Source organism: Aquarana catesbeiana, linkage group LG05 (genome assembly GCF_042186555.1).
Source record: "Aquarana catesbeiana isolate 2022-GZ linkage group LG05, ASM4218655v1, whole genome shotgun sequence".
Taxonomy (NCBI): Eukaryota; Metazoa; Chordata; class Amphibia; order Anura; family Ranidae; genus Aquarana; species Aquarana catesbeiana.
Window position 1 is genome coordinate 223,523,660 of NC_133328.1, and position 24,488 is coordinate 223,548,147.

At 46.4% G+C, this 24,488-nt stretch overlaps 1 protein-coding gene across 2 annotated transcripts in view; it reads right to left on the reverse strand.

The window, feature by feature from the left end:
• Window positions 1-24,488, reverse strand: part of MLH1 (mutL homolog 1) — a 178,449-nt gene that overhangs the window by 148,422 nt on the left and 5,539 nt on the right. For both annotated transcript variants that reach the window (XM_073630591.1, XM_073630589.1), the window contains exons 3-5: window positions 23,578-23,676; window positions 20,686-20,759; window positions 19,365-19,437 (exon numbers count right to left, since the gene is read on the reverse strand). In XM_073630591.1, the coding sequence (XP_073486692.1) occupies window positions 19,365-19,437; window positions 20,686-20,759; window positions 23,578-23,676 (246 nt within the window). The remainder of the gene's footprint in view (window positions 1-19,364; window positions 19,438-20,685; window positions 20,760-23,577; window positions 23,677-24,488) is intronic.

Below are 24,488 nucleotides of genomic sequence, written 5' to 3' on the forward strand. Positions count from 1 at the left end.
AAGAAAAGGATTTTACAGGTAAGCGGTTATAAAAATAGGGTTTTTTATAACCGCTTACCTGTAAAATCCTTTTCTTTCGGTGGACATCACGGGACACAGTAATAACTGATGGGTTATGTAGGTACCATTAGGTATTTAGCACTGGTCACACCCTAAGCAGGAAGTTCAACCCCCTATATAATCCCTCCCCATACAGGGATACCTCAGTTTTGTAGCAAAGCAATATAAGTGTATTAGAAGAGGGGCGGGACCTCTGTGTCCCGCGATGTCCATCGAAAGAAAAGGATTTTACAGAGAGCCACAGTAATAACTGATGGGCTGTCCCAAAGCAATGCCAAGGGGGGGGGGGGAACCACAACCAAGTAGGGTGCAATCAGACCTGAGGACCTTGTACCTCTGCCTGCAGCACACTACGCCTAAAGGCGATATCCTCATGCCTTCTCACATCCGCCTGATAAAATCTAGTGAATGTATGGACTGAAGACCAGGTTGCGGCCTTGCAGATCTGAGCCACAGAGGCCCAGTGATGCACTGCCCAAGAAGCACTAATAGCCCTTGTGGAATGTGCCCTGATCTGAAAACAGAGGAATCTTCTGTTTCAAACCGTAAGCTTGAATAATCAATTGTCGAATCCATTTAGAAATGGTAGCTTTTGACGCTGCCTGTCCTCTATCGGGACCTTCTGGCAGCACGAACAAAACATCCGTTTTGCGAATTTGAGCAGTTGCTCCCAGATTTTGACTGCTCTAACTACATCCAAAGAATGTAGTGACCTCTCTTCCGGGGAACAGGGATCTGGAAAAAAGGAAGGCAGAACAATGTCTTGGTTTAGATGAAAACCTGAAACCACCTTCGGTAAGAAACTAGGATGAGGGCGCAATACCACTCTATCCTTGTGTATAATCAAATAAGGCTCTTTACAGGAAAGAGCTGCTAATTCTGATACTCTAGCAGAAGAGATGGCTACCAGAAGAATTAGCTTCCTTGTCAGCAAGACCAAAGGAATCTGACTTATTGGTTCAAAAGGCTGTTTCTGTAACACTGACAGAACCAAGTTCAAGTCCCAGGGGTTTAGGGGCGCCTTAACCGGAGGATTAAGACGCATCACCCCCTGCATAAAGTTTTGGACCAAAGAATGCGAAGCAAGTGGCCGTTGAAACAATACTGATAAGGCCGAGACCTGGCCCTTGATGGTACTCAAGGCCAGCTTCATCTCTAATCCTAATTGTAGAAAATGAAGAATTCTACCTATGACATATCTTCTGGGATGCCAACCCCTGGATTCACACCAGGATCCATAAGCTTTCCAGACTCTATGATAAATCATTCTGGAAGCTGGCTTCCTTGCATTGATCAAGGTAGATATCACAGAACCTGAAAGCCCACGACTCTTCAGAACGTGGGTCTCAATAGCCAAACCATCAAATTTAGCGTTTGTAAAGGCAGGATGGAACACTGGACCTTGAGATAACAGGTCTGGGCGTACCGGTAGGGTCCACGGGGAACCCACCGTCATCCTTACTATTTCTGCATACAAAGTCCTTCTGGGTCAAGCAGGGGCCACCAGAAGTACCGACTTCCTTTCCTGCCTGATCCTGCGAAGGAGTCATGGCAGTAGCAGAATAGGCGGGAATGCATAAATCAGTGAGAACCGATGCCACGGAATCACCAACGCATCCGTCCCGCATGCAAGAGGATCCCTTGTCCTTGCCACAAATCTGTCTATCTTTTTGTTGAATTGGGATGCGAAGAGATCTACATCTGGAACCCCCCCCCCATCTTTGGCATATGGCCCAAAAGACATTGGGATGCAGAGACCATTCCCCTGGGAGTAACTGCTGGTGACTTAAATAGTCCGCCTGCCAGTTCTCTATCCCTGGAATGAAAACTGCCGATATGCATGGCACATGCATCTCTGTCCAGACTAGGATCTGGTTCACCTCTTTTTGAGCAGCTCGACTCTGGGTGCCTCTCTGATGATTGAAATAAGCCACTGCTGTGGCATTGTCGGACTGAATCCTGACCGGGCAACCCTGTAGCCTGATAGTCCAGGCCTTTAGGGCTAGATATACCGCCCAAATCTCCAGAATGTTGATGGGTAAGGTCCTCTCGGTCTTGGACCATAGCCCCTGGATCGGACTGTTCCAGAACTGCTCCCCAACCTGACAGACTGGCATCTGTTACCACTGTCCAGGTAACCGGTAGAAAGGATTTCCCCTTCTGCAGGTTTTCAGGTATTAGCCACCAATTGAGGCTCTGACGCACCGCATGAGACAGGTGCATCGGGAAGTCTAACGCCTGAACCTTCTTGTTCCAGGCTGACAGAATACTGTGTTGCAGCAGTCTTGAATGAAACTGAGCATAGGGAACTGCTTCGAATGAAGACACCATCTTTCCTAGCAGCCTCATACAAAGGCGGACAGAAGGACCCTTCTTGGTCCTGACTGTCAGAAACAGCTCCCTTAAAGCAGTAATCTTTGCCTGAGGAAGAAATACTTTCTCAAGGCTTGTATCTATGATCAGACCCAAATACTCCAGTCTTCTTACTGGTTTTAGGAAAGACCTTTCCAGGTTGAGGATCCAACCTAGGTGTACCAGATACCTGACCGTGGTCCTTAGGTTCCCGTTCAAGGAGGCTACCGACTGGTCTATCAACAGCAGGTTGTCTAGGTATGCTATGACAGTTATACCCTGAGCCCTTAATCTGGCCAGAGGAGGAGCCAAGATCTTTGTGAACACTCGAGGTGCAGTGGCTATCCCAAAAGGCAGAGCCACAAACTGGAAATGGCGCCCTCCTATCTCGAAGCGCAGAAACTACTGATGAGCAGGAAAAATGGGCACATGTAGATATGCATCTCTGATGTCTATCGATGCTAAAAATTCTCCTCCCTGCAGGATGGAGACTACTGTCCGAATTGATTCCATGCGGAAGGAATGAATCCTTAGGAATCGATTCAGATCTCTTAAATCCAGAATGGGTCCGACAACCCCATTTGGTTTTTGGACCGTAAAAAGGTTGGAATAGAAGCCCAATCCTTGATCCTTCGTGGGAACCTCCATAATGACCTCTTGCGACAAAAGTCGCTCTAACGCTAGAAGGAGCGACTACTTCTTCTCTGGGTCTCTGGGAACACTTGATCTGAGGAAACGAGGAGAGGGAAATTCTTGGAACTCCAGCTTGTACCCTAAGGTTACCTTGGAGATTACCCATCTGTCCTGGAAGTCCACCTGCCAGAGCTTTGAGAACTGTAGCAGTCTTCCCCCCACTCTAGCGAGCGGGGGCGCCCCTTCATGAAGAGGCCCTAGTGTCTTGTCTAGTAGACTTCTTCCCCCAGGACTTCTTTTGTCCCAGGGGTTGACTCTTGTTTCCTGACCCCGACGGAGGAGGCCGTCATGACTGCCTGGAGGCAGATGCCCCTGGCGCTGGGGAAAGAGTCCGTTTGAAAGAGGGATGCTTACTCTTTTTCCTAACAGGTAAGAGTGCTTTTCCCACAAGAGATTCTCTTGATATAGTTATCCAAGTCTTCTCCAAACAACCTTGCACCACGAAAAGGAAACCCAGCCAACAGCTTCTTACATGGTGCTTCGGCTGACCAACTCTTCAACCATAAGATTCTATGCATATGCACCAACCCAAGTGAAAGACGAGAGGTTTGCATGATAGAATCTCTGATGGCATCAACAACATAACATAAGGCCGCTGGAAGGTTAGCGAACCCCTGGGCCTGCTGTTCAGGTAGAACTTTGATGACCTGCTTAACATGGTCTCTTAAGTATTGACAGACTCCAATCGCCGCTACTGCAGGTTGAGCCACTGATCCTGCTAAAGGAAAAAACATCCTTCAGTAAGGATTCCATCCTCTTATCCACAGGATCCTTGAGCATCTGAGCGTTGTCTACAGGACAAGTCAGACTACTATTTATAGAGGAAATGGCCGCATCAATGGCCGGTATCCCCCACATCTTAATAAATTTTTCTTCCATAGGATAAAGTATTGAAAACTTTTTCGGCGGAAGAAAACGCTTATCTGGGTGATCCCACTCAGAATAAAGGAGCTTTTCAAGTAAATTATGAACAGGAAAAGCATGTGCTGTTTGAGAAGGTTTCAGCTACCCTAAAGAAGAAGAAGATTCCTTAACTGATTCAGATATGGGCAACTTAAATGTGGAGCGGACCAATCCAGTAAGGATCTGTACTAAGACTTTCTCCTCTTGGGAAGCCGAAGAGGGTCCCTCTCCATCTGATTCCTCAGAAGAGGAATCATCCGTCCCATCCCGATTCTCTGATAGGAATTCTTCTCCTTTAACCCAGAGCTCCTCTGCCTGAGGGTCTTGGGGAGCAGAGGAAGGCCTAGTGCGTTTTCTTCCACCGAGTGAAGATGTAATCACGGCCATTAATCTTTCCTCTAAACCAGTAATGGTTGAGGAAAAAAACCTCTTGTGTAATGTATACAGGGGCTGAAGTGCCAGAAGCGGGTACAGCCCCTGACCAGCCGTCCCTGGCCCCTCAGGGGGGGAGGATGCTGCAGACAGGGGGTCCTCAGAACCCGACCAAGATCCCCTAGTGTCTCCGGTTCTGGGGGTATTTGAACCTCTTCTACCCATAGTGCAAAGCAACAAGGTGGAGGTATCCAAAATGAACACTGACTGCTGAGCGATGTAGTCTGGCAAAGAGAAGTAAATGCAGCCTAGGAGAATGCCTGTGTCCCACCTTACATGCGACTGTCAGCTCTGTGTCCTTCCAAAGGCTCAGAGCACCTGTAAAGTGTGCTTTAAATAGCCCAGTTTCCGGCAATGTGGGCGTCTGAGCACGCTGACGCTGTGCTGACGCCCCCCCCCCTTTCCGCCCCCCTCTTCGTTCTTTTTCGAAAAACGTGCCGCTTCCGGGACAAGCATGGAAGAAGGCTGGGGGTGGAGGAGGAAGGAGAGGCTGGCAGAGATGGAGCCTGCACGTGCAATGGCGGCCTGGCGGTGGTGACAGTGCGGTGTAAAACCGCCTTACAGCCCTCCTGCGGCCTTCCCCTAGCCTGGGGGGGGGAATATCCCAGAGGAGAAAACCCCCCATCCCATCCTACTGGAGCCGGTCGGAGGAGCTTGTGCAGCGTCGAATGCTGAGACAGAAATCAGCATGAGAAGGTATGTGCTCTTGGCAGCCCCCGGTGGTCACAATAGGCATAGCATGCATTTACCTTAAAAGGAGAAACCTACTAGAATTCAAAATACTGTGGGGAATCTCCTCTTACCTTATCCAGCCGCAGGATTCTGCATTTACAGACCCAATCTTCACCTCTCACGGTAGGCTCCGTTTAAAAAAAACGTCAGAGACCGGGGTCCCCTACGAATAGGGGGATCCACGGTTCTGGCCCTGTAAAGCACCCAGCCAGAAATAAGGTGTTAAAGACCCTTTTCTAATATGCGGGGTCCAGCTCTCTAAAAAGAGAAACGTTACAGGTAAAACCTTGTTTCTTCGGCAAAGAGGCCCGGGTACCATCCAATTTGGCCATGAAAGGACACTTTGAATGGATCCGGTTCGCCTGGCTTGCCCCAGTATAGGATATCAGGATATTCCCTTTGGAGCTTCAGCACAGGACATCTTTACACGTCCAACACCTAAGACACTGGCGTAAAAACTGAGGTATCCCTGTAAGGGGAGGGATTATATAGGGGGTTGAACTTCCTTCTTAGAGTGTGACCAGTGTCCAATACCTAATGGTACCTACATAACCCATCAGTTATTACTGTGGCTCTGTGTCCCGTGATGTTTGAGAAAGAAAATCCTATTTTCTTTCTCGAACATCACGGGACACAGAGCACCATAGTAATCACTTTGTGGGACGTCCCATAGCAATGCTATTTGAGGGGAGGGAGACACAACCCTGTAAGGCACCCCCAGACTTGAGGACCCATACTGCTGCCTGCAGCACACTGCGCTCAAAAGCGATATCCTCATGCCTTCTTACATCCACCTGATAAAACTTGGTGAATTTATGTACTGAAGACCAAGTTGCGGCCTTACAGATCTGAGCCATGGAAGCCTGGCGACGCACTGCCCAAGAAGCACTAACCACCCTGGTAGAGTGCGCTTTGACTTGAAAAGGTGGAATCTTACCCCTTAAATCATAAGTCTGAATTATAACGTGCCGAATCCACTTAGCGACAGTGGATTTCAACGCTGCCTATCCTTTCTTAGGACCCTCTGGCAGTACAAATAAGACATCACTCTTCCGGATCTGAGCAGTTGTTCTTAAATAGATTTTCACTGCTCTAACCACATCAAGACAATGTAGTGAGTTCTCTTCCCTGGAACATGGTTTTGGAAAAAACGATGGCAGGACAATATCTTGGTTCAGGAGGAAACCCGAGACCACTTTTGGTAAAAAAAACCTGGACGAGGTCGCAACACCACTCTGTCCTCATGAATAATCAAGTATGTCTCTTTACAAGAAAGGGCAGTCAATTTCAAAACCCTCCTAGCTGAGGATATAGCAACCAAGAACACTAACTTCCTTGTCAGAAGGACTAAGGGAATATGTTGTATAGGTTCAAATGGCTGTTTTTGTAACACTGACAAAACTAAGTTCAAGTCCCAAGGGTTCAAAAGGAGGGCTGACTGGTGGATTAAGCCACATCACCCCTTGCATAAAACTCCGGACCAAGCGGTCTTTGAAATAAGACTAATAAAGCTGAGACTTGGCCCTTGATAGTACTCAAGGCCAGCTTCATCTCTACCCCTAATTGTAGAAAGGCAAGAATTCTGCCTATGATATACTTCCGAGGGTGCCAACCCTGGGATTCACACCAGGAAACATAAGCCCCCCAGACTTGAATATATAGTTCTGAAAGCTGGCTTCCTTGCATTAATCAAGGTAGAGAACTGACCCGGGAAAGCCCACGTTTCTTCAGAATGTGGGCTTCAATAGCCAAACCGTTAAATTTAGAGTTTGTAAGGTAGGATGGAATATCGGCCCCTGTGAGAATAGGTCTGGCCGTAGTGGAAGGAAACATGGATCTTCCACCGCCATCTTTACGACTTCTGCATACCAGGACCTTCTGGGCCATGCTGGGGCTACCAGAATTACCAGCTTCCTTTCAAGCTTGATCCTGCAAAGAAGTCGTGGCAGCAACTGAATAGGGGGGAATGCATAAAATCAGTGAGAACTGATCCCACGGGGTCACAAACGCATCTGTTCCGCATGCGGGTGGATCCCTTGTCCTGGACACAAAGTTGACCAACTTCATGTTGAATCTGGACGCCAAAAGATCTACGTCCTGAGTCCCCCATCTTTGGCAAACAGCTCGAAAAATGTCAGGGTGAAAGGACCATTCCCCCGGGAATAACCACTGGTGACTCAAGTAGTCCGCCTGCCAATTCTCTACTCCTGGAATGAAGACTGCCGATAACCACGGAACATTCCTCTCTGCCCAAGTTAGAATATGGTTCACCTCTCTGTGCTGAAAGACTCTTGGTGCCCCCTTGGTGATTGATATAGGTCACAGCTGTGGCATTGTCGGATTGGATCCTGACAGGACAATCCCGTAACCTGAAAGTCCAGGCCTTCAAAAGCCAGATGCACTGCCCGAATCTCTGGGATGTCGATGGGCAAGGCCCTTTCGGTTCTTGACCACTGTCCCTGGACAGTTGTCTTTTCTAACACTGCTCCCCAGCCTGAAAGGCTGGCATATGTCGTTACCACCTTCCAGATAACTGGTCTGAAGGATTTTCCTTTCAGCAGATTCTGGGTTAGTAACCAACTGAGGCTTTGGGACACCCTTGGGGACAGCCGCATTGGCAAGTCTAAAAGTTTAATCGTTTTGTTCCAAGCAGACAGGATACTGTTTTGCAACAGTCTCGAATGGAACTGGGCATAGGGAACAGCTTCGAATGAAGCCACCATCTTTCCTAAGAACCTCATGCAAAGGCGAATGGAGGGATCTCCTTTTGACCTGACCATCTGCACCAGCTCTTATGGAATTGATCTTTGCCTGAAGCAAGAACACCTTTTTCTGGGCTGTGTCTATGATCAGACCCAAGTACTCCAGCCTTTTTAGCGGTTTTAAGGAAGACTTCTCTAGGTTGAGAATCCAACCTAGACTTTCCAGGTAACCAGTTGTAATGTGCACGCTTTGCTCCAAACGAGCCACCGACTGGTCTATTAGCAATAGATTGTCTAATTACACCAAGACTGTTATGCCCTGTGCCCTTAACCTGGCTAGAGGTGGGGCCAGGACTTTTGTAAACACCCAGGGTGCTGTAGCTAGCCCGAAGGGCAAGGCTACAAACTGGAAATGCTGCTGTTCTACCTCGAACCGCAGAAACCTTTGGTGAGCGGGAAATATAGGAACATGCAGATATGCATCCCTGATGTCGATAGATGCCAGAAGTTATCCTACTTGCAAGATAGAAACCACTGACCTGATCGACTCCATGCGAATGAAGCGGATCTTCAGGAACTGATTTAGATTCTTTAGATCTAGAATGGGTCTGACATCTCCATTCAGTTTTGAATAAAACCCCAAACCTTGCTCTTCTGTGGGGATTTGCATGATCACCCCCTGAGCCATTAATTGGTCTAGTGCCCGAAACAGAGATTGCCTTTTCCCTGGATCTTTGGGAACGTTTGACCTCAGGAAACGAGATGGTGGAAAGTCCAGAATTCCAGTTTGTACCCTAGAGTTACCGTGGAGATGACCCATCTGTCCTGAATTTCCTCTTGCCAGACTTCTGAAAACTGCAGAAAATAGCCGATCCCCATGAAAAGGAAAACCAGTCAGGAGCTTTTTTCCTGGTGCTTCAGCTGACCAATTTTTTAACCACAGGATTCTACACGTGTACTAGCACAAGCACAAGGCGGGATGCCTGGTGAATAGAATCTTTAATGGCGTCTATGGCTTTTGGTAGTTTGGCCAAATCCCGGGCTTCTTGTGCAGGAACCTCTTTAAGGGCCTGTTTAAATTGGTCCTTTAAGGATTGACAGATGCCTATTGCAGTGACTGCAGGCTGAGTAACGGCATCTGCTAAAGAAAGAGGACATTAACAGGCATTCCAACCTTTTCTTTTATCTGTTGGATCCTTAAGCATTTGTGCATTGTCTACTGGACAAGTTAGACTTTTATTCACACTGGAAATCGCAGCGTCGTTTTTGTGGTGTCTTTGTTGGTACGCATAGTCCTAAGCACAAAAGCAGAGGCACTATTTAAATGCACTATTCGCTGAACATGCAATGCTGCTATACAGGTTCAAGCTAGTGCTGGGAAAAAATGTCCTTTCCGTATTAGGAATGCCCCTTGCAGTCCTTACCTGCCCCACCGCTCCCGTGTCCCAAATGCAGCCAGGCTTGCTTCTCCTTGCTTCAGCCGAGGAGAGACTGCTCCATGTGAAACTCTTAAGGCTGTGGCATGCGTCCTCGTGGATGCCGTGTCGTACACACGGCACGGCGCCGCGCCTAGGCCCCACCCCCTCCTTTCGTTTGAAAAACCTGTTCCCGCGCATGCCGCGGGCGGCCTTCGGGTCCGCAGACCCAACACAAGGGGGGGGGGGGCAGAGCCCAAACAAGCAGAAGAGAAAACACCAAATGTGGAACAAACTAGGGACTTTGCATCCCCTGAGGGTGGGTCCCTTCAGGGGGGAGAAAAGCACGGCAGATCTTACCTTGAGAGGAATCCCCCTGTGCAAGCTGCTGCAGCCACACACAGACTGACACTGAGCTGAAGTTAAGACAACAGATTAAGGTATGTGAACATACTCCCTCTTGTGAAGAGTTAAGGCATGACAAAGAAGAAAAACTTTAGGTGGACTTTTATAGTTCCTAGGTTTCTTCCTAACCTTATCCCCGCCATAGGATTCTGCTGAATTAACAGACAGATCCAACCTTCACCCATCACGGCGGGCTGAGTTTAGCAAACCTTCAAGGACTGGGTCCCTTTTTATTGGGGTTCCACTCCCTTGGACCTGTAATAGCACCCCGCCAGAAAAAAAAAACTTTAGGTAATGTAGCATGACCAAAGCTCTGGGTCCCAGGGTACAGCCCTGCAAAGAGGCGTTACAGGCAAAACCTCGTGCTTTCGGATATGAGGCCCGGGTACCATCCACCTTGGCCTCAGTGGCACTTTGGATGGATCCGGTCTGCGGAGTTTTTTTAAATCCAGCATGGATCCCTCCTGGAGCTCCTCAGAGCACATCTTCACTGGTGACCAACACCTTAGACAATGGTGAAAAAAAAACTGAGGTACTCCTGGTAGGAGGAGGGGTTATATAGGGAGTGAACTTCCTGTATTGGGTATACCAGTGTCCATCACCTGAAGGTGCCTATATACCCACATAGTGATTACTATGGTGCTCTGTGTCCCGTGATGTACGATAAAGAAAAGAACCAGTTACACTTACCGGTAACAGTGTTTCTGGGAAGTCTTCCAGGACGGCACCCTGAGAGATGACTGGTCCACCCGACAGGAAACACAATCCATCAAGAGGTTAAAGGCCCCCGCTCCTCCTCAGTTGTGACAAAGTATTGACCCACACCAGTGCACGAGAGTGAAAAACATAACCACCACCACACTCTAAACATTACATGTTTCCTAAATAGAACGGGTGGGAAGTAGGCCTGCCGTCCTGGAAGACTTCCCAGAAACACCGTTACCGGTAAGTGTAACTGGTTCTTTAATCAAGTCGTCTTCCAGGACGGCACCCTGAGAGAAGAGCAAGTAGCTCAGGCCTACCAATTAGGGCGGGACCACCGCTTGCAGGACCTTCCTGCCAAATGCCAGGTCCTGAGGAGATAGTAACTCCACTCTATAATGCCTCAAGAACGTGCTCTGGCTTGACCATGTAGCAGCTCTACATATCTGCTCCACCGAAGCTCCGGCCCTTTCCGCCCAGGAGGTTGCCAGAGATCGCGTGGAATGCGCTCTAAGATTTCTAGGAGCTGCTTTACCTGACTGCTTATAGGCTAACAAAATGGTATGTTTAATCCATCTAGCTATAGAAGCCTTGGATGCCTGTTAGCCCTTCTTTTGGCCAGAAAAATTAACTAAAAGATGGCTGGACCTTCTGAATTCTTTAACCCTTTCTAGGTAGGATAATAAACAGCGTCTGACGTCCAGACAATGAAAAGAAACTTCCCCTTCACTTTTGGGGTTACTACAAAAGGAAGGCAGCACCACTTCTTGAGTCCTATGGAACTTTGATGCTAACTTAGGGAGGTACAGGGGGTCCTGCCTAAGTATAACCCCGTCCTCGAATAAAGAAAAAAATGGTTCTTTAATAGAAAAAGCCTGAATGTCACCTACTCTCCTAGCTGAGGTGATTGCTAGTAAAAAGGCTAATTTAAAGGTCAGGATCCTAAGGGGGATCTGATCTATCGGTTCAAATGGGGCCTTTGTTAACCCCTCCAGTACTAGTGTAAGGTCCCAAGGAGGACACCTGGACATTTGAACAGGGGACAACCTCTCCCTGACCAAGAGAAATCTCTTGATCAGGGGGTGTAATGCCAAATGTTTCTCAAGGAAACAGGACAGGGCCGAAACCTGCGCCTTAAGGGTCTTGGTTGCCAAACCTAGATCTGCTCCATCCTGGAGAAATTCTAAGATAGCAGGAATCTCTCTTTGAGAAGTCCCTCTCTCCTGGCACCAGCGAGAGAAAATCGCCCAGGTCTTGGCGTAAATACGCCTTGTGACTGGCTTCCTACTAAGGAGCAGTGTATCCACTACTCTGTCCGACAGCCTCTTCTCCCGCAGGTTCTGCCTTTCAAGAGCCAGGCCGTCAGCTTGAAGAAGCTGGGGTCTGGGTGGCGGACTGGACCCTGAAGGAGAAGGTCGCCCCGGACCGGGAGGTGAAGCGGTGGGGCTATGGACCAACCCTGCAGGGTTGGAAACCAGGCTCTCTTGGGCCACCAAGGGGCTATTAGAATCAATTTGCTTTCCGAGAGGAACAGTTTTTGAAGGACCTTCGGAATTAGTCCCAGAGGGGGAAAGGCATAGGCCAGTCGGAAGTCCCAGACCTGCGCCAACGCATCTATCCCCTCTGAGCCTCTCTCTCTCGAGCAAGGGAAAAGAATCTCTTTACCCTTCTGCTTTTCCTGCGGGCAAAGAGATCTATCTCTGGAACGTCGAATTGTCGACTTACCAGGGAAAAGACCTCTGGATTCAGTTCCCATTCCCCCTGCAGAATCGGCTGCCGACTGAGGTGGTCTGCCTCTACATTTAACGTCCCCTTTATGTGGACTGCGGAGATGGAAGGAATCCGACTTTCCGCCCAGGACAGGATCTCTGCTGATAGGGATAGGAGTGTTGTGGATCTGGTACCCTCTGATGATTCAGAAACGCCACAGCCGTGGCATTGTCTGACAAGACCTGCACCTCCAGGCCCCTGATCCTTCCTTCGAAAGCCTTTAGTGCTTCTCCTATGGCCAACAGTTCTCGAAAATTGGAGGAGGCTCTTCTTTGTTCTGAATGCCAGGATCCCTGAGCTATTAGATCCTCCAGGTGGGCTCCCCACCCCCAGGAACTTGCATCTGTAGTTATCCTGAGAGGCTGAAGTTGGCTCCAAAGAAGGCCCCCTTGAAGCCTCTGAGGAAGGAGCCACCAGTGAAGGGAGTTCTTTACTTCGACCGGGATGGCTATCTCTATGTCCAGATAGTGTCTTTTTCTGTCCCAAGAGGATAGAAGAAAGTGCTGGAGGGGCCTGGAGTGTAGCTGTGCCCAAGGAACTGCTGGGATAGCTGACGTCATTAGACCCAGAGCTCTCATGATACCTCTGTAGGAGATAGTGCTTGCCTGTAACAGCGACGTGACCGCTGATATGAGGCCCTCTACCTTGCCCTGAGGAAGAACTAACTTTTGTTCTGAGGAGTCCACCAGGAAACCCAGATACAGCTTTGTCTGAGCAGGAGTCAGCAAGGACTTTTCCTTGCTGACAATCCATCCCAGGGCTTCTAAGGTCTCCATTACTCTGGATAGATCCAGAAGTAGTTGATCCCGACTTAGACTGTAAATCAAAATGTCGTCCAGGTAGGGAATCAATGCCACTCCCTGGAGGTGCAGAAAAGCCACCACCTCTGCCATGACCTTTGTAAAGACTCTCGGACTGGATGCCAGTCCAAAGGGGAAGGCTGTGATCTGCCAGTGTTGCACTCCCTCTGGAGAGGCGATCGCAAATCTCAGGAGCTTTGATGGCCCTGAAAAATGGGGACATGAAGGTAGGCGTCTTTTAAATCCAAGGTCACCATAAACACTTCTTTGAGGAGATGTCTCCTGAGGGAATAGACACTCTCCATGCGGAACTTCTTGTAACGAAGAAAAACATTGAGGTTCCTTAGATTTATAATAAGACGATAGCTTCCTGAGGGTTTTGGTACCACGAAAATGTGGAAATAAAACCCCTGACCCTGCTGGTCCACTGGAACAGGTATTATAACCTCCTGACTGGCCAGCTCTCTTATATTCTGAAGGATTCCTACCACCTTGCAGGAATCCCTGGGAAGGCAGGTCAAGAGAAACTTGGGGGGTGGAGGGGAGAGAAACTCCAATCTGTAACCCTCTCTTATGATCCGAAGTACATAGGGGCTTTGGGTGATCCTTTCCCACTGAGAGGCAAAGTGGGAAAGTCTGCCCCCTACCGGAAAGTCATTTGGGGGTCTTGTCAACTGACTTCTGGCTGGAAAAGAGAACGCCAGTTTTTTGTTTGTCTTTTCCTGCGCCCCAACGTCTATTAGGGGAGACCTTTTTCTTGGAGAAGCGATTCTTTGCCTGGGGGCCACGAAAAAACGCTTCCTCTCTCTCCTAGGTTTGGTAGGAAATGTTTTCCCATTCTCGGTAGATCTGGCTAGAGCCCGATCTAGGCCAGCACCAAAAAGGAGCGTCCCTTCAAAAGGGAGACCACATAGATGGGTTTTGGATGAGCTATCCCCATCCCAGGTTTTAACCCAGAGGGCTCGCCTGGCTGAGTTTAGTAAGGCACCTGTCTTAGCGGTTGTACGCACTGTCAACCGCAGCATCTGATAAATATGCGACAGCATTCCCTATGACCTCCAGAGAATCCAGGACCTCCTTGTATTTTGAGGTTCGGGATACGTGGTCCATTAATTTACAGACCCACGTGTCGGCATTCCTTGCGATGCAAGCTGGGGCCAATGCGGGGCTCATAGCCGCAGCGTTAGCTTCCCAGGCTCTGCGTAAAATGGTTTCAGCCCTGCGATCCATTTGATCCTTTAAATTACCGGTATCTTCAAAGGAAAGATCCGACTGCTTAGAGACCTGTGCTAAGGAGGCGTCTAGTCTAGGAGTTTTGAAAAACTTTTCCTCATTCTCCTCAGAGAAGGGGCATCTACACTTCCAGGTTTTATATTTCAGAAGCCTTCTTTCTGGTTCTTTCCATTCCTCTAAGATGACTTACTTAAGGGCGGAATGTACCGGAAGGACCCTGGCCTGAGGTTTAATCAAGCCTCTATACATCCTATCCTGAGCGGACACCTGTGCAGCAGGCTCCTGAATCTCTTCTGAGGCATAAATAGCTTTCAGAAGATCTTCCATGTTGTCGGCAGAAAATATATGTCTGCTAGACCTGGATTCCTCCCTCCCATCCTCTTCTTGGCTGTCCACCACCCCTTCATCAGAAAACTCCTGATTAGGAACTTCTAAATCACACTCTTCCTCCGAATCGTGGGGGAGTGGATACTTCAGTACCTCGCCCGATACCTCCTAGAGGAGGCGGAGCTCTCCTGGGAAGAGGCATCCTTACTAGAGTGAGCCTCTGAATCCCTAGGCTTAAGGGTGGCCTGAAAAGACTTTAAGGTGGACAGCATCTCAGTTTGCACAGTAAGGAATTCCTTCATTATCTGAGATGTCTCCTTCCCTGTCAACTTCTGTATGCATTTAAAACAGAAGGGCTTTGGATGTTCTGGGGGTAGCCTGTCATTACAGTTCCCACATCATTTAGAGCGGGTGGAGGATTTCACAGGGCGGCTGGCAACCTCACGGGCAATAGCGTTGTCCCCTGAAAAAAAAAAAACACACAGGCATAAACTGAGAGTCGGAGGAGAAGAGTTGGGGTACCCTCCCCCTCTAAACCTCCGAAGGCCGGTCAGACTCACCCCCTGTGGTCTCTTCCATGGCCGCAGACCCTGCAGGTCTCTCCTTCTCATGTTCCATGCTACTTCCAATCTCTCCCTGGAGGTGCTGCATACAGGAACGCAGCGGAGACATGGGCGCCTGTTCCCTGTGGCTTTTTATATCCTCTGTATGCTGGCTGCAACTCGCCACCGCCATCTTGCCGAAGACAGGAAGTGATACTGGACCTGAGGTCACTTCCTGCTGCAGCCCTCCCACTCCCTCCTCTTAGAGGAGGAAGTGATGTAATTTCCTGATCTTCAGGAAAATGGTGCTGAGCTACACTCAGCAAGGCCCCTGGAAGAAAAGCTCTCCATGCAGAGCTTCTTGCCGCGCGACCCCCGCGAACAGTCGGCGGGCGGACAGGCGGATGGACAGACAGACAGACGGACAGACGGACGAGCGGACGGACGGCAGCCCTGGCCAGACCCCAGAACGGGTCCCAGACTCACCTCCTGTGGTCTTGTAGCCAGTCGAAGGAAAACCACCAACTCCTGCAACTGCGCGGCCACCGCACAGGTAAGGAAGGGCAACAGGAAATTTGGCCCCTGAAGTTCTGGGTACACCACCGCACCCAGGGTTCTTCAGCACTCGGGGGGGGGGGGGGGCTCTTCCATGGAAAGAAGCACGGTCACCGACCAGGGTCCCGCTTCTGCTGCCTCTCCCCCCCGAGACACGGATTGGGAAACCCCCCAGGAAGGATGAGAACCATCCGGCCGGACCCAGCGGCTTCCCAGGCATTTGGTCCAGCTCCCAGGGGGAGACCACCAGCCCCAGGCTTTTAGGTCAACAGAAAAATAAACGGTTTCGCTGTGGGGAAACACAATCAAAAACTGAGGAGCATCGGGAGGAGCGGGGGCCTTTAACCTCTTGATTGAATTTCCTGTCAGGTGGACCAGTCATCTCTCAGGGTGCCGTCCTGGAAGACGACTTGAGAAAAAACTATTTCCCTATGTGATGGAAATAAAACTAATAAAGACTGACATGTTCAAAGTCCAGCCTGGGTGGCAACCTTGACTCCCTCTATATATACACACAGCGGAGGAATTAATGTAGCCATCCAGGGACAGGAAACGTGTTATTTGTAGGATTGTTAGGTGGAAATAAAAGGGAAGTAAAGCCAGGAAAAACATTTTTTTTTTTAAAAAGCTACCACATCTATGGACTAGGAAACAGCAATTATTTACATTTTTGTTTTGGAGTTTGGATAAATGTTAAGGTATGTTTGCTAAAATTGGATGTTTAAACTCACGATAAATCCCTTTTCTTAGAGTCCATTAGGGGACAAAGAAGTCATATACTCTAAGGATATATTAGTACCTACAGAAAGTATGGACACTGGCAAACAAAGTCTGTAAGCCAGTCCTTGATAACCCCTCTACCAAACCTCAGTTTATAGCAAGCAGTGCCAAGAGCATTATTATAACTTCAGAAGGGTGAGACTTGTTTCAATGAACTGCAATAAAAAAATAAAAACAAAACAAAAAAATTATTACATTGGAGTACAAAAATACTTTATATATTCTCATTCACTGAGGAACACCAGAAGTCATACAGAATACAGTCAAAATGTCCAAAAGCAGTCCAACTGAGGAATGAGCAACTAGCAACACACTAACAGGCCCAATCAGAGCAGGACTGCCAGCACCTGAAAAGTACACCAGAAGAGGCTGAGCCTCATGTTTAATGGGGGAAACTGCAACAACAAAAGGGAGGGAGCAACTAAAGCTGTTTATGCATGCAGATTTTCTTTTGTTAGGCATGAGGGCTGAACAAAAAATCTAAAAGGTTCCTCCATCTATGCCAATCATCACAGATGGACAAATCTCATGTTGCCTACTCGCTTAGCATTAGTCTTCGTCTCCCTCCAAAGAAGCAATGAGGAGTGCCACATTTCTGTTGTGTTCTACTTTTTATGGATTATGGCTATTTTAAATGGGAAAGCTCTAGCTGGGAAATTCTATAAGCATTTATCATTTTTGATCTAGTTTACTTATATGCTGTGGGGCAGGCTATTTAAGCTTAGGTTTTAGGTTTATACGTGGATGGCTTTTTTTTTGTACAATACTTCAAGGATTTTTGGCTAGAACTGTTTGTAAAGTATATTACATCCTACAATCTACAAGTTTTTGTATGTTGCCTTCCTGGAAGGATTTCTAGCCTATTTGGGAAGGACTGTTCTGGCTACAATTTTTCCCATATTGGGCCGCTTGCACACCGCTTTTTTTAATGATCTACTGTAAATGCAGCCCATTGTTTTCAATGTTCTTGTACACACAGGTGTGTAAACATGCACTGTGTATAGATGAGTAAACAAAATACAAAAATCTGAGTTGTCGGTCAATATTTTACACTCATACATGTGTAAAATGTTAATTTTAAGAGGTTAAAATTGCCCGTGTACACGCAAATGCGCATAAAATAACTGCAAGAAATTTCGGCCAGGAAAACGAATGTTATATTATATTGGAAGTCCCTTTTGTTCAATCACCCCTGGTATACACCTGCGCTTGTCATGAGGAATCCTTTTGCAGCTTGAGAATTGGCTAAATGATTAACTGAACTACTATATACCTCTACCATCCTCCTGAAGAAGTAGTTTCGTTAGCTGAGTGAGCCACACAGGAGGCACCCTGAAATTAGTCTTAGTCAAGGATCAATAAGTCAATGGTCTCTGAAACAAGCCAGCAAGAGCAGAGACCCTACCCTTAACCCGTTGGTGCTGGTCGCACACAAATTTTCAGTCTCTCAGCAGATGAGCCTTGGAGCAGAGCGGCCGCATATTTGCGTGAATTGGTGAAATGCAGCTGGGCTGAGAGAGTGCATGCTCCTGGCACAGTTACCTGCGGTAACGGTCGCCGCTTGCAATTAGTAATTTTCCGATCATGTGCACCCTAAACTCCTTAAAGGGTGAGAGGCGCCGCCTCTAAGGGTTAATAATGCTAAAAACTAAATGCTGGACCAGTCCCAGCTGTTAAGGGAAGAATTTGTCCCACAGATTATCTCCTAGAGTGCAACCATCCTACAGTAAAATATCCCTTCCATGTACGATGAGAAGTAGACTTCCTAGTTTTTTTCACAGGGATAACCAATCTCTCAGAACCTTGGCTTCAACAGCTTAGTCATTAAAACCAGCGACCAGAAAGCAGTATGGTAAGTCAGTCCATGAGACAGAAGAGCGTGGCAATCTAGAAGTGCTCACAGAGTGTCCATTAGTACCACATCCGCTTTGGCCAATCCACAATGAGGATCACTGCAATGCCCTCTATCTTGATCCTGAAAAGCAGACGAGGAATAGATCAGGATGTACTGATACCATGGAGCCACCAGAGCATCCACTGCTTCTACTAGATCAGTGGTCTCCAAACTGCGACCCAACGGCCGGATGTGGACCTTTGCGTGTATTTATCTGGCCCTTGGGGCACCACTTTTCCTCCCACTGACACCAACCAAGGGGCACCATTCCTCCCACTCACACCAACCACGGGGCACCATTCCTCCCACTGACACCAACCACGGGGCACTATTCCTCCCCCTAAAGCAAAAAAATACATTGTTTACTGCCGCTGACATCGGGACAATTTCTACTCCCAATGGCCACAGTCGGCCTCCCTAAAGTCTGAAGGGCAGAAACCTGGCTACATCCCACATCACTATCTGTAACCCAAGTCTCAGAACCCCTGCGAGTGGAGGGACCATTCTCCCAGATCCAGGCTCTGCCGACCAAGGAACTTAGCCTGTTAATCGTATACGTCTGGGACGTAGACAGCAGACAAGGCTGAAATGTAAAGGATTTTCTCTAACTCGCTGCAGCGAGAGCTCTGGTTCTATCCTTATGGTTTAAATATGCCACTGCCATGGCGATGTCTGACTAAATCTGGATAGGATGACACTTCAATCAGACAGCACAGCACTGACAACAAAATAACCAACAGCTCCAAGGTAGATCAGGATTGAAGACCATAATAAAAAAAATAAATAAAAAAAAAAAAAAAAAAACACAACACAAAACAATAAGGTAGTGGGCTGATTTACAGTTTGTTTGCAATTGTTCAATTCTCCTGTAGGCAGCAGTATATCCCAAGGTTTAAGACTTTTTGTGTCCTTCAATGGATGGCAAAAAAAAAAAAAAAATGTATATATATTATAATTTTAATACAAAGAAGGGGAGTGGTATAACAACAAAGCAGGGTTTGCATTTAACAATGAAAAAAAGCTCAATTTACTATGCAATCAGGACATCAATATGGAAAACTGCATACCGTTATCTGGGTTCCTTGATTGCCAGCACATGGTTTTGGTGGAGATTTAAGTTTTCCGTCTGCATAATTTGCTCTACAGAAAAAAAAAAAAAAAAAAAAAAAAAAAAAAAAAAAAAAAAAAAAAAGCAGGCTGTAGTATATACACATGATAGCAATCAAAACAATATGCATCAATACAGGGTTTTGGGCTTTCATAGTGTCTTTGATTTATTTATTTGATATTCAGCTTTTCTTCTAAAGCAATCACAAAATGAATGAAGCAGCTTAACCTGTCCTTTTAGAAAATTTCTTAAAGAACAATTTAAAAAAATAAAAATAATTTCATGGTTCTGTTGGATACAGGACAAGTAAAGCCTGTTATTACTCACAGCATGGGAATAAGGGGTATTGAGATAAATATGCTAACAACTTTTGAAAATGCTAGCTGCCGGGCTGTCATATTGATCCAATGGCTTCAACAGTTTTGGTTAGTGACCTCCTAAAAGATGCATGCAAGACTGCGTGTTTTGAGTTAGTAAGTAACTTGTATATTTAGAAGGAAGTCTGTAATGACAGCTTACTGATTTTTTCTCAAGGCAGGTTTCTCTAAAGTAGCTGTAAACCTCAGACAAAAAATATGAACAAAGCATATCCCTCTATACCAGTTTCAATCCAGAGTACTTAGTTTCATTTCTGTCCGTTGCCTCGTTCCTCTGCTATCTGCAGTTGCCACTTCTGACAAGTTTTCCTGACACCAAGAGGTAAAAAAGGAGATGGGGGGGAGCTCCAGCACACAGCTTGCGATTGGCAGCCTCAGCTCTGTTCCTGTGTGAGGAGGGGGTGTGTCCCTTCCCTCCAAACAGCTCTCACTAAGCTTTACAGAGTACAACTTCAGCTCTGCACCCCCTGTTTTCTGAACGCTCAGACAAGCTGTATAAATTCTGCACTTTGAACGGATGCATATGAGAGAGGGCTACAGATAAACAGGTACAACTTATGTAGGAGGATTTGTTTCATCTCTGTGTATCACCTGAGGCCAGTCACTTCACTGGGTATATGTAAGGGTTTCAAAAAATACTTTAAAACAAAAATGTACAAACATATTAGTTATATAAAATAATTTAAAAAAAAATTACAATATAAAAATTGTAATTTTTATAAACAAACACACAAACAGCAAGATAAAGTTGTATCCAGGAATAATTATTTTCTGTAGCATTGATAATTTTCCATTAGGGCTCATTCACATGGACACATTTGCCCATACAGCTTATAAAATACAATTTGCATTGTGGGAATGCATTGGGAACACAAGTAGCCCCTAAAGTGGGTCATTTCTCACCTGTAAGCACACTTTCCATCTGCTGTCTTTGTTGTGATGGTTACATGAGCCACATGACTTATACTTGCTAAAGCCTGTTCAAAATATGAGCAATGCAAGTTAATTTAAAAAAATAAACTGTGGAAGGGACTTACAATAAATACAGTCAATAAACAATGTCCACCTCAGTCACACCTCCCCCAAAATTTTTGCAGGGTTCAAGGAGACTGTGTTCTTGGTTTACGAGGGAGCTGAGCTGCCATAATTACCCCATCTGAAATGTACTTCATTATCAGTTGCAACTAGATTTGAACGTTGTCTATCCAAACAAAGGGTTAAAAGGTGTAGAAGCTGGTCTTCTTGCACTGTATGTTAATGAGGACAGACTCAAACATTGTTCAAAAATGGCTTTTAGGTTTGCTGTGTGAATAGGAACATACACATAATGGGGTTTTTATGGACTGCAAAAGTGGAAATACACTTAAAGCAAAGCTCCACCCAAAAGGGGAAGCTCCGCTCGTTTGCTTCCTCCGCTGCCACATTTGGCACCTTTCGAGGGGGGTTTGACAGGTACCTGTCCCCACCTTTGCGAGACCTCGCGGTGGCGAGATCCCTCAGAAGTCCACCCCCCCTTCTCCTTCCCTCACCACTGGGCCATTCAGAAAGCACAGCGCGCTTCAATCGTGCACAGTGGGGAACCGGCTGTGGAGCTGCAAGGCTTCCTGCCGGTTTCACTTACAACGAATGGCGACGGCAGCACCCGCAAATCGGTTGGAAAAATCGTCTGGGGTGCCGACATTACTGGATCCCTGGACAGGTAAGTATCCTAATATTAAAAGTCAGCAGCCACAGTATTTGTAGCTGCTGACTTAATTTTTTTTGGGGGGGGGGGGGCGGGGCTGGAGCTCCTCTTTAAATGTATATGCTCAATCTGTAATCCTCAAGGTGTTTTTGGTATATGCCGGAGATCTGAACTACTACTCATATCTTTTGGGGAATCTGTCAGTGAGTGAATAATAAGCATTTGTGTGGATTTGAATAATCAATCAGCATACTATATCCCGTCCCCATAGTGTTTATCAATAGGAAAACATGGAGAAGGAGGGAGGGGAATGTCATTTGCCACTGATAGTTTTGTTTTTACTGAATGTGTATATTGAAGATCACTGTAGATCAGCCTTTTTCAACCTTTTTGCCAAGGGGGAACCCTTGAAATAGGATTTTTTGAGACCTGAAAACTTTCTAAAATTGTTAGTGTGGTATATTGGTGTAATCGGCAGGTTGGAGTGAATTTTAAATAAAAGAATAAAGAAAGGAACTTGCTTCAGGATCATGAAAGGAAAAACACAATAGATTAATAATGGCCAGAAATAAAAAGTGAAAATTGTAGTGACCCTTTACATTGGCAGATAGTGTAGGCGATGAATCTGCTTTTGCTCTTTTCTCAAGGAACCCTTATCGCAAATGCTGGAGGAATCTTAAAAGTGGGTGTAAACTCTCTTGGTTGATTTTTAACTATTAGGTAAGCCTATAATAAGGCTTACCTGTAGGTACAGTAAATATCTCCTAAACATGCACTGTTTAGGAGAGATTTACTTGTGAAGCCGCTGGGGAAGTCACCAGCGCATGTGCTCTGAAGGAAGGGCATACCTTTGCCGTCCCTTATGAGCCCTGTGCTGTGAACAACGGCTCCCGTGCGCATTCACAGGAGTGACATCATTGCAGCCCTTCCAATTAAAAAGACCAGAGCCCGCCAACCCGGAAAGAAGATGGAAGCCTTGTCAGCAGTGACAGCGTGCCGCTAGAAGGCTTTGTTTTAAGGTAAATTTCACATAATCTGCCAGTAAGTAATGCAAACTAGCACATTACAACATTGCCTTTTATTTCTCTACCGAGTTTACTGCCACTTTAAGGCTCCACAAAACCCTGTCTGAGAAAGGCTGTCGTAGACCATAAGACAAATATTTCCAAAAGCACTGCAGCCTGCACACCTGCTCTGGTCATTAAAAGGGGTTCCTATCCACATATTTATTTCAGGTACTTGTATAGCGCTATCAATTTACGCAGCGCTTTACATACTGTATACATTGTCATCAGTCACTGACCTCAAGGAGCTTAAAATCTGGAGGTATTGTATGCTTTATTTTTTATAAATTGCATGTATTGCCAAAACAATTTTTCTTTAGTTTAGGTTAATATATGGAAGGGATAAAACCCCTGTATGTTTATTTTATTAATGACTGCAACCTGTTGTTGTAAGGGAAATAAAGGAAAATCTCCCCAAGTAGTGAGTGTAAATCTCTACAAAGTGATGGGTATAGCCCTCTTTGACAGCTGTCACTGGAACAGGTGTTGTCATTTAAAAATTCACCCTCTCCTGTTCTAGTGATATCTGGAGAGTTTTGGATTCCCAATCACTATACGTTTCTGTGACAATGTTCACCCAGACAAAAGGAGGGTGAATCTCCTCAGGAAGGACAGAGACAGCGATAAAAAAAATGAACAGGGTACTAAACCCCCCCCAACTGTATCCAAAACTATTTTGGCTCTACATGCACAATATGGAGAATGCAACAGGAGATGCTTGGATATGCAAAAGGCAGATGGGAACATTTAAAACTCAAATTTGACAGAAAGTTTTTTGGGAATTATGGCAGCGAGATCTTGCAGCTAAAAATATCCAAGGGCTTACTCAGTTTACTAGGTTTTACCTTTAACTAATATTTACATTTTAAGTGGACCAAGATACCAGGTATTTTTAATTACTTAAAAGGACAAATTTGAATAGTTTTCCACCGAGGACTAGAGGCAGAAGCAGATGGAGCAAAAATGGGTAAGGTTGGAGTTTTGCTTTAAGAAAATCTAGAATATGTATGTATGTATGTATGTATGTATGTATGTATGTACACTTACTTCACCACGGAAGCCATAAGTGGCAATACTGGACAAGTCTTCAAATGACTGCAGTTTGCTTGTAGTAAATCTCTCACAAACTATCTCCATGTCTTCTTTCTAAGGATAAATATTTTTTTTTTAAAACCAAAACATTTTTTTATTCTAGACACGATAAACAAAATGTCCTTTGCAATAATTTGGTTATACAGGTCAACTGAAACCCAGGCCAATCAAATGCCTAGGCCAGATAGACACCCTGAACAGTCAAAAAAGAACTAGTGAGGCTTTATGTATACAGTAAAGATACAATATGACAAAACATCTGCAAATAGTGTATACAGATGAAAACAGTCAAACAAATGTAAATGGATGATCATCATTTACATCCATGTCTGTTCAGGAAGTAGACCTAAATGGATGTAAACGAACAAATGATCCCTTTTTGCAACGGTTGTTAGAAGCCAACACCCGCCAGCATCCCAACAACCATGACGCATTCCTGTTGTCAGGGAGGAAGGCCAGGAAAAGCGGGGAAATGAGCGTGCAACCTCCCCCAACCATAACAGACCACATGCCCTCAATGTGGGGGTATGCTCTCCCTGCCGCTAAAGTAAACAAAGGGGTGGAACCATCTGGTGACATCACTGGGTGACCCTGCCCCTATATGACATCACATACGGGCAATGCCATAATAAAAGGTGGAGTCATCCAGTGACATTACTGGATGGCCCTGCCACTATGTTTACATTAGCGGCAGGGGGCTGGGAGTACCAGAAATGTCATCTGGTGCAAATGCAGCAAACGATGATAGCGGTTGAGTCCGGTGGGCTTTTTTTTGTGCAGGTCAGCGGCCACTGTTCACTGCGATTGACGTGGACCCATGGATCCACATCGGGTGACTTTTTTTTTTAATAAAGGACATTTTTTGA